The 19,080-nt window shown below is 41.6% G+C and overlaps 1 protein-coding gene and 1 long non-coding RNA gene across 2 annotated transcripts in view; both read right to left on the reverse strand.

The window, feature by feature from the left end:
• Window positions 1-19,080, reverse strand: part of LOC138982137 (uncharacterized) — a 129,321-nt gene that overhangs the window by 71,287 nt on the left and 38,954 nt on the right. The window lies entirely within an intron of this gene.
• On the reverse strand, window positions 1,344-7,561 carry LOC138983325 (uncharacterized; the record flags this gene model as incomplete). The annotated part of the gene is given in 3 exon segments (XM_070356732.1): window positions 1,344-1,411; window positions 2,956-3,085; window positions 7,048-7,561. Coding segments are annotated over 3 exon segments (518 nt in total), but the record flags the coding sequence as incomplete, so codon positions are not given.

The raw sequence follows: 19,080 nt of genomic DNA on the forward strand, positions 1-19,080 counted from the left end.
GCGATAGTGATGCTCTGCTATCTAATTAAACATTTATTAGTCACAAAGCTGTTCTCCTCCGGACACGACGCGAGACCATGCCTTGACTGACTAAATGCAAGTTTTCCCACCAAATTTCTCCTCTTCCCGCAAATTTTGGTAACCTAGGTCTTAGACAAAACCAAACATGTGGGCTCGGGGAGCGAAATGCACGCTCACAGTGCCATTATGTATTTGGATTTACTGGTCAACCTGAAGCCAACGGTCACATGCGTAATTAACAACCGCAAACTATATCTTTTGTTCAAAATAAGGGTGTCTAACAAGTCAGTTTCAACTTGTTAGATTCACAGGCTTTACATTTGGCTTATTATGGCAAAGACCATGGTCAATATATTTTCTTTAGAGAATGAAGTCGGTTTGTGTAACAAGGGTTCCACTGTTCCAAAAGCCGGCTAGACTGACCTACTCGTCTTGAAAACGGTACCGACCTTGATACCTTGGGAACTGTAAAACCAAGACACAGAGCTACATAGTGGCGCCAATGTCTTGGGTGAAACATTCAAACATGCATGTACAGAAAGCAGTGACACATTTAACTCTGTAGATGGTCCCTCAAGTTCTTGGCATCCGATTGTTGGTGCGAGTTTCCACTCAGGTTCTGCACCAAAAAGAGAGAGGGTATTTCTACTCAGTCTCCAGTCTACAACACGAAGTCAGGTTGACCGGTTGCGTTAGTGCATGGCACTGCATAACTTTCACCATGTGCTCAGTTGTATTGCACAAGTGTACAAATGCGCGTGCGTGTGTGTGTAACTATGTGTGTGCGTGTAATCTGCATTCAGAGGATTTATTGCTAGTGTGAATAAATTATTGCAACTAATAATGCTTCCAAATAACCGTCAGAAAAAAAAGGTGAATACCACACGCACACACACACACACACACACATAACGGGACTTTACAGAGGTTCACAAGAAAGGCACACACACCAAGGCGAGGTATGCAGTCTGCTGTTGGCTTGTTTAATCAAGCGGAATGCCTTGGCCACTGCATCCACCAGACTAGGTAACTTGAGACCTGTCGGTCACTGAAAAATACCCATGGGTATTCTGGCCTGTTGGACCTCGGCATGGGAACACCGCCAGTTGGTCCAGGACAGCTTATTCGCCCGGGCAAGCCCGACTTATATCGCTGCAATCCCTTATATCTAAGGGACGCCCCCTATCCGCCGCCTGGGGACCCGCCGGGTTGGGGATGATCGCCCCGCCACCTAATTGGAGATAGCCTGACCCCGGACAGCAGAAACTGAAAGCAAAGGCCCGTCGTCATCCACTCAGAGCATAGATAATTATATTTGTTACCTGTACATTGGGCCAAGATCAGCGTATATTTTGATAATTGGTTTCTCAACGGCTCCGTTCGCATCAACCTGTTACAGACATACAGAGAAACTGCACGCTTGGTAATGGTAGGGAGTATATTAAGCCAATGCAGTAAAAACCAAATAAATCACACACAAAAATACACACGCATGAACGCACACACGCACGAACACACACATAGTCTCAAACACGCACGACTGAACAAACACAGAGTTTCACACACGTACGAACACACACAAATTCATACACACACACACACACACACATACACACACACACACACACACACACACACACACACACACACACACTCACAGGCACGCACGCACGAACACACACACACAAAGTTATACAAACGCACGCACGCACGCACGCCACACACACGACCTACACGAAACTCATTAACTAATCAATAAAACAGTGCCATGATTGTGTATCCGAACCCCCACACCCCCCCCCCCCCCCCCCGCCTCTCACATCCCCCGCCGTCCCACTTACCAGTGGCACTGCACCTTCTGTCTAATTGGCTCACGTAAGTGTAGCCTTTGCGGTCGTAAATTTTGTCTGTCTGTGCGTTCGTGCGTGCGTATGTCTGTTCGGATGTGTTTTTATATTTAGTCAAGTTTTGACTAAATATTTTAACATCGAGGGGGAATCGAAACGAGGGTCGTGGTGTATGTGCGTGTGTGTGTGTGTGTGTGTGTGTGTGTGTGTGTCTGTGTGTGTGTGTGTGTGTAGAGCGATTCAGAATAAACTACTGGACCGATCTTTATGAAATTTGACATGAGAGTTCCTGGGTATGAAATCCCCGAACGTTTTTTTCATTTTTTGGATACATGTCTTTGGTGACGTCATATCCGGCTTTTCGTGAAAGTTGAGGCGGCACTGTCACGCCCTCATTTTTCAACCAAATTGGTTGAAATTTTGGTCAAGTAATCTTCGACGAAGCCCGGGGTTCGGTATTGCATTTCAGCTTGGTGGCTTAAAAATTAATTTATGACTTTGGTCATTAAAAATCTGAAAATTGTAAAAAAAAATAAAAATTTACAAAACGATCCAAATTTACGTTTATCTTATTCGCCATCATTTGCTGATTCCAAAAACATATAAATATGTTATATTCGGATTAAAAACAAGCTCTGAAAATTAAATATATAAAAATTATTATCAAAATTTTTTTTTCGAAATCAATTTAAAAACACTTTCATCTTATTCCTTGTCGGTTCCCGATTCCAAAAATATATAGATATGATATGTTTGGATTAAAAACACGCTCAGAAAGTTAAAACGAAGAGAGGTACAGAAAAGCGTGCTATCCTTCTCAGCGCAACGAATACCCCGCTCTTCTTGTCAATTCCACGGGCACTGCCTTTGCCACGGGCGGTGGAGTGACGATGCTACGAGTATACGGTCTTGCTGCGTTGCGTTGCGTTCAGTTTCATTCTGTGAGTTCGACAGCTACTTGACTAAATATTGTATTTTCGCCTTACGCGACTTGTTCTTTTCTTTCCAGTGTTTGTAAATGTGCTTTGATTGCCAACTGAAGGCAGTCACCAACAGAACAGTACTTTCAATTCAACCCTAGACAGACCTTTACGATGTGTTTGCCGTCAGTGCCAATGGCGTCACCGTAGATGTCCAGGATTGGTAGAGAGGGTGACGTCATGTTGTCATAGCGCCAGACCAGTTCGCCTTTCTGCTGATCCACCGATACGTAGCCACTGAAAAAAACACAAATACGATTAAAAAAAAGTTACAAACAAGACGAAAATACACTCTAAATTGAGGTGCTCTGCTTTTGACCACACTTTATGTTTGAACAAAATATTGTGCTACTTTGTTTGTAGAACTATGCACTATCAGTCTATGTCTCACGGTGTTCAAAACTGGTTACAGAAACAGTGTTCAAAAGTGAAACACTGCAATTTAGAGTGTAGGTAAGAGCGGCTACGTATTGATAGCCTATAAATGACACGTATCTGCTTTTCGGTCTGTTGTTGATATACCAATTTATTACCAATTCAGTGCCCCATTTGGCTTTTTGACCAATCAGGACGGATTCTAGGTGACCCTCTAAATGTTATAACGCGGTTCAGGCAGGGACCCTTTTTGTTTATCAAGCTAAAAATGAACAAGACAAAGTAAACATTTAAATCAGCAATATCAGTGGGATTTATTCTAAAGAATGACACTTCAAATGCTGTCAGATAATACTCTCTTTATCTAAAAAATACCGAAAAGCGAGTTTTGTCGGTGGGTGCTTTACGGAACAGCGAGGCACCGCCCATCCTCTGAGTGTGCAATGGCGACTCGCTCACTTGAAATCTAAATTATCAAAGTTCGCAAAATCAAGTGAAATTGGGTCACTCGCTTTACGTCAAATGTATCTTCACGTCATTTCCCATCCGTCTGGAGTCGGTTCTAAATCTGTCGCTCTCTGTTCAACAAGAAAAAGCGAATCAACCGAAACGCATGTTCAACATGGTTTGTTGTGTGTCAAACGCATTTGACCTGTGAATATTCATCACGTAATGTGTGTTACTCTGATTGGCTGACCCAGGTCACGAGAATTCGTTGACTGACAGGCATAATCAGGTAGGAGCGCTCAAGTTCCCATTGCGGCTGTTCTGTCTAATTCGCGGGGTCGCTTCGAAATTTCTTTTGGTCGAATTAAACGGTAATAAAACCGTTATTTCTAATATGCTGACTGTTAGCAAATGATAACAGACATGTCTCACAAACGATATCAGCATTCGCCTAAAAGGCTCATGCTTGATATCTTTTTTCTCGACATGTCTGTTATCATTTGCTAACAGCATAGAGAATATAGGTCCCTGCTAACAGTCAGCATATTAGAAATAACTCATACAGACGTTACGATTGTGTGCGTCTGACACCAAGGTCATTCGATAAATAAACAAGTCGCGTGAAGTGATATAAAAACATTTAGTCAAGCTGTCGGCATTAAAGTAACAGATAAACACAATAAACAGTCATCGCCGAGACTATAATTATTTAAAGATAGTCTCGACGTCTCCGGGTAGCGTGGAAACGCAGTACTTACTTAAAGGCACAGTAAGCCTCCCGTAAACCATCACAGAGCTCCCCGAGCGTCTAAATACAGTACAAGCGTACTTCCATTTGAACGCTCACCGAACGGGAACATCCTGGCTGCTTTCTGTCGAGCGTGAGACATTTTCAAAGAATTTATTTTCGTAGCCTTGTTCCGTTAACAACAACGGCGCCTCGTTTTTGCGCTAGACCTAACTTTTAAAATCTAAATAATAAATTGACAGCTTGTTACACAAACATTCTTTAATCATAAAAGAATTCGTTTTTCATCAAGACAAGATCAGAACAATTCGAAGTTGTGAAAGTTTAAAAAAAGAAAAGCCCGGAAGCAGGGTCACGCAAGGGTCGTAGCAGACGACGGCCGGTTTATCAGTGCAAATCGCCGTTCCTCTCAACAGTCAAAAGCCATCGCTAGAGTTCTTGTGAACCACAGCCGTTGTTTCGTGCATAAAAAAACGTGCTATTGTAGATAAGCTCACGTCGAGTCGCATTCAAATGACTAACTATGACGACTGCATTGTGAAAAGGGAAAACAGGATCACACGGGTTCACCGGATGGCTCAGGGGTAAGATAAACCACGCAAAAATAAATTCTTTGAAAATTGTTCGCTCTTTACGGAGGGCACCTAGGATGTTCTCAATTGGTGAGTGTTTAAATGAAATGGTGTTTGTACTGTGTGTAAAAGCCTGACCGTATCTGTGATGGTTTACGGGAGGCTTACTCTGCCTTTAACCTATTTGTTGTCATTCTGAGCATATTTTTAGAGTAAACATGACATATGTATATATTTTTGAATTCAGGAGAAATAGAGGAATACGATGCAATCATTTTTAAATCTGTTAGTGAAAATTCGATTTTAATGACAACTTTAATGAGCAAACTAATTAACTAGTTTTTAAGCCTCCAAGCTGAAATGCAATACCATAGTCCGGGCTTCGTCGAAGATTACTTAACCAAACTTTGAAGCAATTTGGTTAAAAACTGAGAGCGTGACAGTGCTGCCCCAACTTTAACAAAAAGCCGGATATGACGTCATCAAGGACATTCATCGAAAAAATGTAAAAAACATCTGGGGATATTATACCCACAAACTCTCATGTGAAATTTCATGAAGATTGGTCCAGTAGTTTTCTCTGAATCGCTCTACACACACACACACACACACACACACACACACACACACACACACACACACACACACACACACACACACAAACATACATACACACATACACACATACACCACCACCCTCGTTTCGATTCCCCACGTCTATGTTAAAACATTTAGTCAAGTTTTGACTAAATGTAAAAATAAAAATAACTGAGACGCACATTTGTTTAAAACCAAGGCTTATTTGATACGATCAAACAAGATGGCAGAAAGAGAACCTGGGTCTTCTGCCAACCCCCTTCCAATTTCATTTTGTTACCACCCTTGATTCATGATTATATAGTCATTATGTAAGATTTGTTTCTATTATTGGTGCATTTGTGTGTGTGTGTGTGTGTGTGTGTGTGTGTGTTGCCGTGAGTCCGTGCGTGCACGTGTGTAGAATCACATGCAGAGAGCCAGAGACAAACGGGCAGTATATAGACACTATTCACATGCAGAGAGCCAGAGACAAACGGGCAGTATATAGACACTATTCACATGCAGAGAGCCAGAGACAAACGGGCAGTATATAGACACTATTCTTGACCGTGCACGTGTTGACCAAGCCCAGTCTGTTATTGCCATCAGAAGCTCAGCATAATCTGTGTTGGTATTTGACGGCGTCAGTGACGATCAGTCTCGACTGACCAGTCTAATTCAAGAACTAAGAAGGAGAAAGCTGATTGTAATCCGCTTCGATGTAAATAAAAGCCCCTGACACCAAAACCACGTTCAGTGCACATTACAGACCTGTTTACCCCCATAAGTGTTTTGGAGTAATGCTCAGCCCCAAAAATAGTAATCCTGGCACAAAAATAGTAATCATCCAGCATTCGTCGCCAATTACAACGCACATGACAACTGTGTCTGCAAAACGCAATCATGCACATATGTCCATCATTCACAAACAAAACACATCAGTCAGTTTTTGTAGTCATCATAATTTCAAAGAAGATCACATCAAAAGCACATGCATCACTGATTCTTTTTCTTTTGCTCGTAGTAGGCCTTTTTCAATGTGTCAAGCGCTTCTCTACTGTACTTGCGCTTGCTGAATGAGTGAGGGCGAGACTTCACCACTAGAAGGCTCTCCGGCGTCTCATCAGACAGACATGATCTCTGGTCAGTCCTGTGCTTTTTCACCCCATGTTGCCATTGAAAAAAACAATGCCAAACATGTGAATTAATAAACAATATATATTTTTATTTTTTTATTTTTTTTAATTTTTTTATTATTTATGAAAATCGTAGCACAACAGTCACAACAAACACGGATAGCGGAATGGCGTATATTTTGCAGAAAATCGTAATAAATTACGCCAAAATCGTAAGGGTAAACAGGTCTGGGCCACAAGCATTTCCCCATCATTGTGTAAATAAAAAGCACTGAGCACTGAACCATCTCAATTCTTTCCACGCCATAATTTTCTTTTTGCCCACCCCCACCATCCACCCACCTGTGTGTGGGGCAGACCACTCCCTCCTGACAACTGACGCAACCCAGGCGCGCCGAGATCGACCTCGAGTCGGGCGGGGTGAGGAGCGCCGAGACCTGTGTCATCCACTTGACGGCCACCGGTCTGTTTCCGGTGCCAGGGATGTCAGAGCTGAGAGAGAATGTTCCAGAAGATAGACATCCGAAAAACGGACATCCTGACGATGGGTCGGCAACGGCGCTGGCACCGACGGCGGTTGTCGTAATCTGCAAACACAGCGCTGCCACCATGACAGACAGCGACAGCGGAAAACCCCCGGATGTTCCTGAGAAGATTTTCATCGCTGGTGTGGGTTTCAAGCCCGAGAAGTGAGAAGTAGCAGACGTGATCCCCTCTCGTTGTTGTTTACGCTCACGGCGTGGCACCGTTGAAGCGCGAGAGATGATATGTAAACAAAAAAAAAGCTTGGAATGAAAATCGTCAATCTGCCAGAACTGAAAGATCTCGGGTGGTTTTGTCTGCAGAGTTTGCTGACTGAATGGTTTGACCTCCGACTTTATTACAGATGAGTGCTATTCTCTGACACGCCGGATACAGTTACATGTCGGTCTTGTTGAACAGTGGAACCCGCCCCTCGCCCCTGTTTTAAAACCTCCGAAAAAACCCTGAGAAAATTGAATCAGGTCTGAAATCGGACATGTAGTTTTAATGCGTAGATAGGCCACATTTAGGAGATTATGAAAAAAAAATATGAGAAAGCGAAGACTTTAAAGGGGGAGTGATTCTTAGATGTAGGGGTCGTACAAGGGAGGTTCCGCTGTCGTATGGGATTTGATTATGAGTACGACAGGATCAGTCACCTTTACAATTTGACCTTATGTGATACAAATCGTTAATAAACGTTGGTGCAAAGTTTGCATTATCCAACGAGCTCATTGATAAGGGTCGATCAGAAGTCTGGCCTTGAATACAGATTACACTGATTGGGTTCCTAGCAATATTCATTTAAAGGCACCTTCTCGTGCCAACAGTTCCTCTCGTCATCTCAGATCTGGCTAGGATTTCACATGGGATAAAACCATCTTTCCACTTGGACGCATACTAAAAATCAACACCCTGACTGCTTTCTGTGTTTTTAATGAATTCATTTCTTAAAAAGTCACCACGAAATTACCTTAAGCCAAAAAAAAGTCTGTTTACGGTAACATAGGCAAAAAAAATAGGGTCGGTAGGTCGGGATTTTTTTTTCTCTCCAAAAAGCCATATTTATAAGTTATTTTGCCAACAAACAAAGACTTTTTTTATTTTTTATTTTTAAAAAAATTTTTCTTCCCCAAATGCCAAAAAAAAAGGTCGGTCGGGATACCGTAAACAGACTTTTGTGTGTGTGTGCCTTATTGTCACGCTCATAAGAAAAATAGCTATCTCAGTGTTAGGTATTTCTGTAGTAAAACTACAGGGGAAGCTACTGAAAGGGTATCTATCATGTGTTAGAGAGTACAAACTCTCAGACCATCGGAAACCATTGCCACGGGCACGGTAACGTAAGCAAAACTGCCGATCTCGCTTCTTGAGTTAGGCACTTTTTCTTTATGATACAGGAAGACTTTTTCTGAGAATGTAAAGGTATGCAAAAACTCTTTGTGGTTTGTTATGCAGTTTTGCTGATTGAAAATGTTGCTGTCAGCTCTTTATCTCACGTTTATCCTGTGGTAACAGCTCGAGATAGGCAGTTTGCAACTTATAACTAAAATGTGACAGGCAGATTGTTTGGAAACCAAATAATTTTGTTTGCGTTTTTTCTCAAAACTTCAAAAATTGACATAGGCAGTTACCTTATGAGCGTGGCGTTATAACTTATTAGTTCATGCTGTTTCAAAGGGTTAAACAAATGAAAAAGGTCACATTTTGTTTGAAGTATGCCTTAACATTGTGTGGATTAGATAATATAAGCTCAATGATTCGCTAACTGACTTGATATTTTTAAAGCTGCTAAATCAGCGTCTTTTTGTCAGTTGACAAAATTGTTCAAAGTGTAATAGACGAACTCTTGAAATAATGTCGCATTAGTTTGGCTTGTCTTTAAAGGGTGATAACCCTTACTTTTAAGTAAGACAAACAATCCAAAGAAAATCCCTAGCGAGGGATGTGTCTGAAACACATGGACAAGGATCACGTGTGGATGATTTGTCTCTCTAATAGCAAGGGCATTCACTCTTTCACAACCCACACAAACCCAACAGAGTTATTTCATAGCATCGTCTATTCGCAGGAAATTAACTCAGTGGGCAAGCAAGTCTGTGTGAATTCATTATCAACGAAATTGATTACCATTATTTTGATGATAAATAATAGATGTGTTAATCTGCCCAGATTAAAAATGAATGCGGCCTTACCGGTTGCTTATCTGAAAATGAGCAATGTTTCAATGCAGATTCGTGTCACGTATCTCCGGCGGACAGAAGCGCGAGCATAATTATTATTGCACGCGTCCCAGTGTGTGTGTGTTCGTGTGTGTACGTGCTTGCGTGCGTGCGTGTGTGTGTGTGATGGTTCTTTTTTAAAAATACATTATGTGTGTGCGCGTGTGTGTGTGTGTGTGTGTGTGCGCGTGTGTGTGTGTGAGAGATTGGTTTTTTTTTGAAAGCAGGTATGAATGTGTGTGAGTTTATGCGTGTGTGTGTGTGGTCTATTGGTATTGGCGAATCACAGGTTCATATATATATCACTAAGTAAAGTTCCAACATGATATGTTTAGAGGGAGAGAGAGAGAGAAAGCGAGAGAGAGAGAGTCACTGATGTAGGATGAAAAACACGCACACACAAATACTCCCTCTCTCACACACACTCTCACTCTCTCTCTCATACGCATCTCTCTCTCTCATAGATGCTGACTGTGCACAAACAAGGGAATGACACAAACGAAAAAGTATCTTGATATGTACATGTATTTGCAAAACACATTCACAATGTATTCACAAAGCAGTCATGAAGGCCTTCTTGCGTTTATCTTTTGGGTGCTACATACCAACTTTACACATTAGTAAACTTAACTGGTGAAAATATATTTAATCAAATGCATTTATTCTTGTCTGTTCCACTACACCCCCCCCCCCCCAACATTACATTTCTACCCCTAAACTCCTTAATCTGATTTTGAAAAAGATCCTTGCCTTCATCAATTTAAATTAGTAATGAGTAAGTTCTAACTTTCAGAAAAAAACAACTTTCTCACTGGCGAAATTCAAAATAACAACGAAGAATATCTGCTATAAAATAAAAAATAAAAAATTACTAATCACAATTGTGAGGTTCTGAAAAAATACAAAAATAAAGGTTCTACCTTCTATTTTTGTTTGTTTGCTTAACGCCCAGCCGACCACGAAGGGCCATATTAGGGCGGTGCTGCGTTGACATATATATAACGTGCGCCACACACAAGACAGAAGTCGCAGCACAGGCTTCATGTCTCATCCAGTCACATTATTCTGACACCGGACCAACCAGTCCTAGCACTAACCCCATAATCTACTATATAATACTGGTAGGGTTTTCGGTGGTTTTTCGATTCCTGTGACCAAACCGCGCGGATTTGTGCCTTCTCCTTCGGTTACTATGCCAACGTGACCCAGGAAATCGATTCCGCTAGGTCCCGGCTTCCAATTTTGTCCACGAACAAAGTTTGAAGAGGTTTGTCTCGCAAATTTGAGCAGACAACAGTGAACTTTGACCTGAACTTTGACCTCGCCGAAAGAGATCTGTGATTGGTTCTTCTTCAACTTCAATACGCGTGGCCTTTTTCGCCGTGTGGACGTATCTCCTACCAAACCCCGCCGGTTTGGACCCTGTCCCTCGGTTTTCCCGTAGTAACGGATCGCGATGAAGACGATAGGCTGGGTTAGATTGACGACTTCGAAAGCGAAATGGCTTTTTGAGGCCTTTTTAACGTGAAATGTCGTAGCAGACAGAATATCCCAGCTATCCCATTGGCCGAAAGCGAACGGTTTGACTAAACACTACGCGACCGCACCTCAGACGAACCTAGCTGTGTGTTTTATTTCTCTACCCCAGACGAACCTAAAATAATAAGAAGATAGATAGATCTGTTTATCTGTTAATGGAACTCCAAAATATTCCATCCTATAGATTTGTTTACTTAATTTTTAAAAGATAAGTTCGAAACATTATCATCTGATAAGTCGCCGTATAACCTTATAGGTTCCAGCGACTAAATATTTCCCCACGGTGCAACCATAGACATGTACGTCATCATGATCTCCCCTTAATTTGACCGTTATTTTGGCTGTCTTAGTGAAATGGTAAGATATATCTCCATGTTTTTTACATGTAAGTGTTCGGAAAAAATACAGTTATAGCAGTTATGTACAAAAATAAGCAGCATATGCTCTTTTCGCCAAAGTAAAGTCCTTTTTTCTTCTGGTTTCTTATATGTGTCACAGCACACTGCAAGCTTTTAGGCGAATAGCAAGTGAGTGGTATATATATATCATCAATTTTATAGTAGGTAACGGTGTGAATTACTTGCCATGTTCATGTTCATTATACGTTTTCCATACGTGTCATTTAATTGTGTATTGCTTGATGCCATGTATGTGTGTGTGTGTGTGTACATGACTTTAAATAAGCATGGATGTGTGCACTCGATTGTGTGTGTGTGTGTGTGTGTGAACCATGAATATATTTTCTGTTGTTATACTATGCGTTTGAATCATTATGTATTTTAGACGTCATACCTTTTTTTCGTATCTTCACGATGGCTTTTACCCGTTTAAATTTTAATGCTTCCAACTTTCAAAGCGCTGCACGGCTGGGAAGAGATGCGCACTTTTATCACTGTTGTTCATGTAGACGTAATCATGGATTCATGCAAACGTCATTCCTGCTGTATTTTATTTTGTTTGTTTGTATAGTCGCGTGCGGTCGCGCAGTCTTTAGTCAGACCTAAAGCGTGGCAACATTCGGACCGCTTGCTTCTGCCCAGCTTTGAATCGAGACAGCTGTCAATCTGCTGTCGCATCAACTGGCTCTACAGGTAAATCCCATTTATCAGTCTGTAAAACTTTCGTAAAGTGTTCCTAACCTTGCTGTATTCTGCCACAGGGGTTATACTATAGAGATAGAGAATTTGCAGTCTCCCCCCGCCATTTTGACGCGCATGAGGCATGTTTTAATCATGGATACACGCTGTGTGGAGTACGCTCATTTTTTTGATAATATTATTATTATTATTCTCTTTATTTATATTTATACACCAAGTTTGTTTGAGAAACAGAGAATAGTCAAAGTGCAAAACAGGGGTTCCCAGGTCTGAATATGCGTTTGAATCATTTATATATTTTGGACGTTTTAGATTTCCATTTCGTAAAAATCTATGACCCATGGCGCATTACATGTGGGGGGGGGGGGGGGGGTGAACGAATCTTGCTTTTTCTACTTCTCTAACCCATGGCATAGGCCATACATGTGGGGGGTTCTATTACCTGAAAACAGCATCCACACACACGCGCACACGTTCCATTGGACGTACATTTATTGTGTGTGTGTTTGTCTGTGTGTGTGTTCATGGATGCTGCACTCGATTGTGTGTGTGTGTGTGTGTGTGTGTGTTTGAGATGTCACTATCGTGTCATAACAAAACTACTATTTTGTTGGTGTTTTTTTGTGAAATAAATTTGGTTTTTCAATTTTTAATAATCTCTTTCGTTAATTTTATTAAAGTGTTAAAATGATTACAATTGTGATATTGTGTGATTTCCTTTTGCGGCGTTTGGTCACAATTACCACAGTAATCCCTCAAGTAACCAGTGCTCCACATGGATGTATTGTTGGTTTAAGTAAATATTTTTCAAAATAGCTGCTTTGTTAAATTTTGCAAGTATCAACAACACATCCCATGCGGATCTCTGGCAAGATAAATGGCTGGATCTCACGGCTCAGTCTATAGCTTTCTGTAAACAAACTATGGTCCTTCAGTTGTTTGGGGACGAGTACAAACTATCCCAGACTGAGCTATGGCAATTCCCAATCATCAAACTTGCTACAAACACTCATGGCAACAAACACCTTAACTCATTAGATCTTCGTTTAATAAGATACAAACATTGATTACATAAAGTTAAAATGATTAAATATATAAATTCACACATATCATGAAATGGCATCTCATTAATAACAAAATGTATTGAAACCCATGCTCCCCAAGAGAATATAATTCATTATATGCGGGATAATGTGCGGGGGGGGGGGGGGGGGGGGGGGAGGGGTGCAAACAACATTTTCACAAGCACATAACCAACAAAATGACATCGCAGGCGCAGCACACAAAGTGCGTAGCACGGGTACCACTAGTGCCAATTTTAAAGTCTTAGGTATGACCCGGCCGGGGTTCGAACCCACGACCTCCCTATCACGGGGCGGACGCCTTACCACTAGGCCAACCGTGTCGGTCCTCTACCTTCTATAAAATTGAGCGAATACTGTATAGTGATACGCACATATTTTACCTCGGGAAATGGGGGAAAATCTTAGACAATATATTCACTAAAACAATTCAAAGGAATGTACTCAGTAATAAAATTCAGGACATAAAAATTGTGGCGAACATTGTGACACTCACGTGACGAGCGTTTGAGCAATGAAGTTATTAAACAGGCTGTTAGTGAAACAAAAGGGAATCACTTTTCAAAACAACCAACACCAGGAACACTGATGCGACAAAACCACTGATGCGACAAGATCTTGGTATGCAAGTAAAATTAGGTGAAAAATACCGACGACATCACCATTGAAGGTGACCACTGACTATGAAAAACACAGTAAAATTCTCTTCTGCGCGACATCTTAACAAATATGCAACCAATAGAAGTGAAGGAACGAGCTTCTGCTCCAAACTGTCTCAAAATCGTGTATACATATATACATGTGTTGGTAAGCCTGGCCGTATAATATTATTAAGTGATAATAAACAATGGTAGTGATGATGATAATGATGACGACGACGATGATGACGATGGTGATGATTATGCTAAAAAAAACATGCTCTTTACAAATCCAATCTGGCGGCTAAACCAGAGACAGTGTCAAGGATCAAAGGTCGCTGTCAGCCAAGCCAATGACAGTCAGTGTCACGGCCTACGAAAGAGAGAAGATCACAAGATGTCACTGTCAGCTAAGCCTATGGCAGTGTCACAGCCTAGATCACTAGATGTCTGTCAGCCAAGCCAATGGCAGTATCACGGCCTACAAAAGAATATAGATCACAAGATGTCACTGTCAGCCAAGCCAATAGCAGTATCACGGCCTACAAAGAATGTATCACTAGATCATGTCGCTGTCAGCCAAGCAAATGGCAGTGTCACGGCCTACAAAAGAAGCACATGGATCACTTAATGTCAGCCAATCCCATGTTCACACAAATCAACCAGGAAACCAAAACGACAAAGGCGACGACGTGGGAGACAACGACGTCGACGACGATGAAAACGACGAGAAGTCCGACGACGGAGAAGACGACAGCGGCGACGAGGACATCGACGACGGAAAGAGCGCCGATGCTGGGGGAATGTGAAGAAGCAAACTGTCTCTGGGGCTGTTTCGCTTGGTGACCTTGCCGCACTCTTCCTTGTTGCGCGACTGAATGCTACGTCTGGCCTTCATCACACGGTCGATGCTGACGCCACCATGATCGTTCAAGGGACAGAACTTGATGGTGTGCGCGTTCCTGCCGCTGGCTCCGCACAATTCGCATCTGTACTGCTGGAGGAGGGGGCAGGTTACTCCCCCTTGCTTGTCCTTGAGGCTGTGATGGAAGACGATGTCTGCGGGCTCTCTGTTCTTCAGACAGAACTTGCATTTCTTGGAGGAGTTGCTTCCCCTGCGTGGCTGTGTTGCTTCCCTCTGTTGGCGTAGCACTTCGTACCGCACCTGGAACAGAGAAAATAATAATGTTCAAGCATTTATCAATATAATAATCAGCAATTCCGTCGGTGATCCAAACAATAAAATACTGTTGGAACAAAACAAGAGAGAGAGAGAGAGAGAGAGAGAGAGAGAGAGAGAGAGAGAGAGAGAGAGACTGACTGACTATTAGGGTTTAACGTCCTCTTAGACCAATTGGTCTATATTGGGACAGGTATTGGTAATACGTTGAAGATATGGTGTGATACTTTGATTCGAACAAGCCCGCTGTGGCTGTCTTCTTCGACACACCAGCATTGGGTTTGTCTCGTCAAAGTATCGAAATACGATCATGATAATTGGAGACGAGAGATGATGCATGCGTGTCTTCGTGTTTTCCAAGCTCTGAGACTTTCGCTGTGAACGTGGGATCTTTTTCGTGCGCATGTGTGCACACGGGGGTGTTCGGACACCGAAGAGAGTCTGCACAAAGTTGACTCCGAGAAATAAATCTCTCGCCGAACGTGGGGATCGAACCCACGCTGATAGCGACCAACTGGCTACAAAGCCAGCGCGCTACCAACTGAGCTACGTCCCCGCCCGGAGAGAGAGAGAGAGAGAGAGAGAGAGAGAGAGAGAGAGAGAGAGAGAGAGAGACCCTTCCCTCCACACAAACAACACTGGTGACATCGGCCGCTGAAGATGTTTTTCTTCCGTACATGTGTAACTGTAAGGCAAATCAGCATTGAGCGTGCATGTAAATACTCATAATAGAAATGAAATAAAAATTCTGACTGGACGCACGACGCTTGACAAATCGGTCTGACAGGAACATCGATTTTATTGAACCTGTTGTGTGCGACACCTGTATATTCTTTTCCAGCCTTGGAATGATCCCTTTGTTTCTTTTTATTTCGCTTATGAATAACGACTGAGACACAGAGTTCAACAAAATCATGTTTTTTCAGCGAATAACAATTGGATCAGTGCTTCTAATTTTCTCAAAACTTGAGTCAGGGCAACAACAAACAACGACGACACAACAACAACAACGACGACGACGGCTCATAGAATTATAAAATTTAGGGAATAATCGTATCTACTAACAATTTCTTCAAGAGTAAAGAACTTTTCCCGCAGCTGCAAACAATTTTGAAATTAATGTATTAATATAATGGTTGCAAAGAAGTTTTAGAGTACTTATTTATATAACTTTTTAGTCACTCAGAAAAAGTTGGTGCCTCACATTTGTTCCCACTGACAATGCACTTGTAAATTATAAGCATCCCCTTTCTAACCGAGCTTCAAACACAAGTTCAATCTCCTCAGGACAGACGGTTTGTCACTGCTGACCGTTTACACACACGGACAGACACACACACAAACACAGATAGACACACAGACACAAACCAATGAAGAAGAAAAAAGAAGTTAGTAACTGTAACTTACCCTTTCCAATCGAGCTTCAAACGTCAACTCGATCTCGTGCGGAGGCGACCACGACAGTTGTCTCCAAATCCTCCCGGGTGACGGAGGCAAGTCTTTAAGTGGCGATGCGGCAGGTGTTGGGTACAACAGGTTGTCTTGCGACAACGGCTCAAATCTCGTTGACAAGACACGATTGTCACTCCTGAAGCTGTAAGTGTCAGGTAACGGCTCCCGTGTTTCCCTCGCCGATGAGCACCGATCGTGACCCCCGAAGCCGTGAAAAGGGCAATCGCGGAAGAACACTCCACTGTCTGGATCACAGAACCAGTCGTCGATTCGCCCTGGTAGACTGTTGACAATCTCCATCACAATTGAAAGATGATGTACGATCCTTACTTCCTGGCAACAAGAAATCGCGGGAACTGAGAAACAATCACTTTCTCGAGGCGGGCGCGAGGTGGGGTTTTTGAGTTCGATCGTAAGTTAGTCCTAGCAATTTCACAAGTATAATCTTCTTCTTCTTCTTCTGCGTTCGATGACAAGTATAATCTAATCAGGAACACACTGCACAGTGATACGCACTCCAAGGAATCTTAAAGAAAATGGTAACTCGCTGAGGCGCACACGCGGGGTTTGTAGCTACGAGCAAGGTGTGAAGGGGGCGGGGCTTAGTGGTATCTTCGCGATGCCACAGACACTTGTTCCACAGCCCAGCCAATCCCGTGGCGGCATGGATCAACATACGCGTGCCAAGTGGGCGGAGCTTAAAGACCGACAGGCAAGTCAGCACGGGCCGCTATGACGATGACGTAATGCTTTGAAGTGAGGGATATGCCGACAAATGAGTTCGTGTGTCGTTTTTGCGGCTATGATGAACGAAAAGTTTGAACAGTCAATTGCAAACATTTTGTAAATGAAACAGCGACACTTTGTTTTCATTGTGCAAAAAGAAAGAAAGAAGACAAGTCGCGTAAGGCGAAAATACAATATTTAGTCAAGTAGCTGTCGAACTCACAGAATGAAACTGAACGCAGCAAGACCGTATACTCGTAGCATCGTCACTCCACCGCCCGTGGCAAAGGCAGTGCCCGTGGAATTGACAAGAAGAGCGGGGTATTCGTTGCGCTAAGAAGGATAGCACGCTTTTCTGTACCTCTCTTCGTTTTAACTTTCTGAGCGTGTTTTTAATCCAAACATATCATATCTATATATTTTTGGAATCAGGAACCGACAAGGAATACGATGAAAGTGTTTTTAAATTGATTTCGAAAAAAAAATTTGATAATAATTTTTATATATTTAATTTTCAGAGCTTGTTTTTAATCCAAATATAACATATTGATATGTTTTTGGAATCAGCAAATGATGGAGAATAAGATAAACGTAAATTTGGATCGTTTTATAAATTTTTAATTTTTTTTACAATTTTCAGATTTTTAATGACCAAAGTCATTAATTAATTGTTAAGCCACCAAGCTGAAATGCAATACCGAACCCCGGGCTTCGTCGAAGAGTACTTGACCAAAATTTCAACCAATTTGGTTGAAAAATGAGGGCGTGACAGTGCCGCCTCAACTTTCACGAAAAGCCGGATATGACGTCATCAAAGACATTTATCAAAAAAATGAAAAAAACGTTCGGGGATTTCATACCCAGGAACTCTCATGTCAAATTTCATAAAGATCGGTCCAGTAGTTTAGTCTGAATCGCTCTACACACACACACACAGACACACACACACACACACACACACACACAGACACACGCACATACACCACGACCCTCGTTTCGATTCCCCCTCGATGTTAAAATATTTAGTCAAAACTTGACTAAATATAAAAAGCAGCAAGTTTTTTTTACCGAATATATTATTTGTGTTTTATTTTCGTTTACATATATTATTCATAATATTAACATACATTTATTAAGAATTCAACAACAAATTTTCCGAATATTATTTATTTACGCCAATGTTTAAATACAGTTGTATGAGAAAAAAATAACAAAGTACGATTCTTCGAAACCCCCGCAAGTTTTACTCTCATTATATTTTTGTTTTTCTCAAGAAAAAGAAGGAAACAAGTCGCGTAAGGCGAAATTACTACATTTAGTCAAGCTGTGGAACTCACAGAATGAAACTGAACGTAGTCCGCCGCTAGTGCAAAAGGCAGTGAAAGTGACGAGCCTGTTTGGCGCGGTAGCGATTGCGCTGTGCTTCATAGCACGCTTTACTGTACCTCTCTTCGTTTTAACTTTCTGAGCGTGTTTTTAATCCAAACATATCATATCTATATGTTTTTGGAATCAGGAACCGACAAGGAATAAGATGAAAGTGTTTTTAAATCGATTTCGGAAATTTAATTTTGATCATAATTTTTATATTTTTAATTTTCAGAGCTTGTTTTTAATCCAAATATAACATATTTATATGTTTTTGGAATCAGGAAATGATGTAGAATAAGATGAACGTACATTTGGATCGTTTTATATAAAAAAAATATTACAATTTTCAGATTTTTAATGACCAAAGTCATTAATTAATTTTTAAGCCACCAAGCTGAAATGCAATACCGAAGTCCGGCCTTCGTCGAAGATTGCTTGGCCAAAATTTCAATCAATTTGATTGAAAAATGAGGGTGTGACAGTGCCGCCTCAACTTTTACAAAAAGCCGGATATGACGTCATCAAAGACATTTATCGAAAAAAAGA

This window comes from Littorina saxatilis, linkage group LG12, assembly GCF_037325665.1.
Source record: "Littorina saxatilis isolate snail1 linkage group LG12, US_GU_Lsax_2.0, whole genome shotgun sequence".
NCBI classification, from domain to species: domain Eukaryota; kingdom Metazoa; phylum Mollusca; class Gastropoda; order Littorinimorpha; family Littorinidae; genus Littorina; species Littorina saxatilis.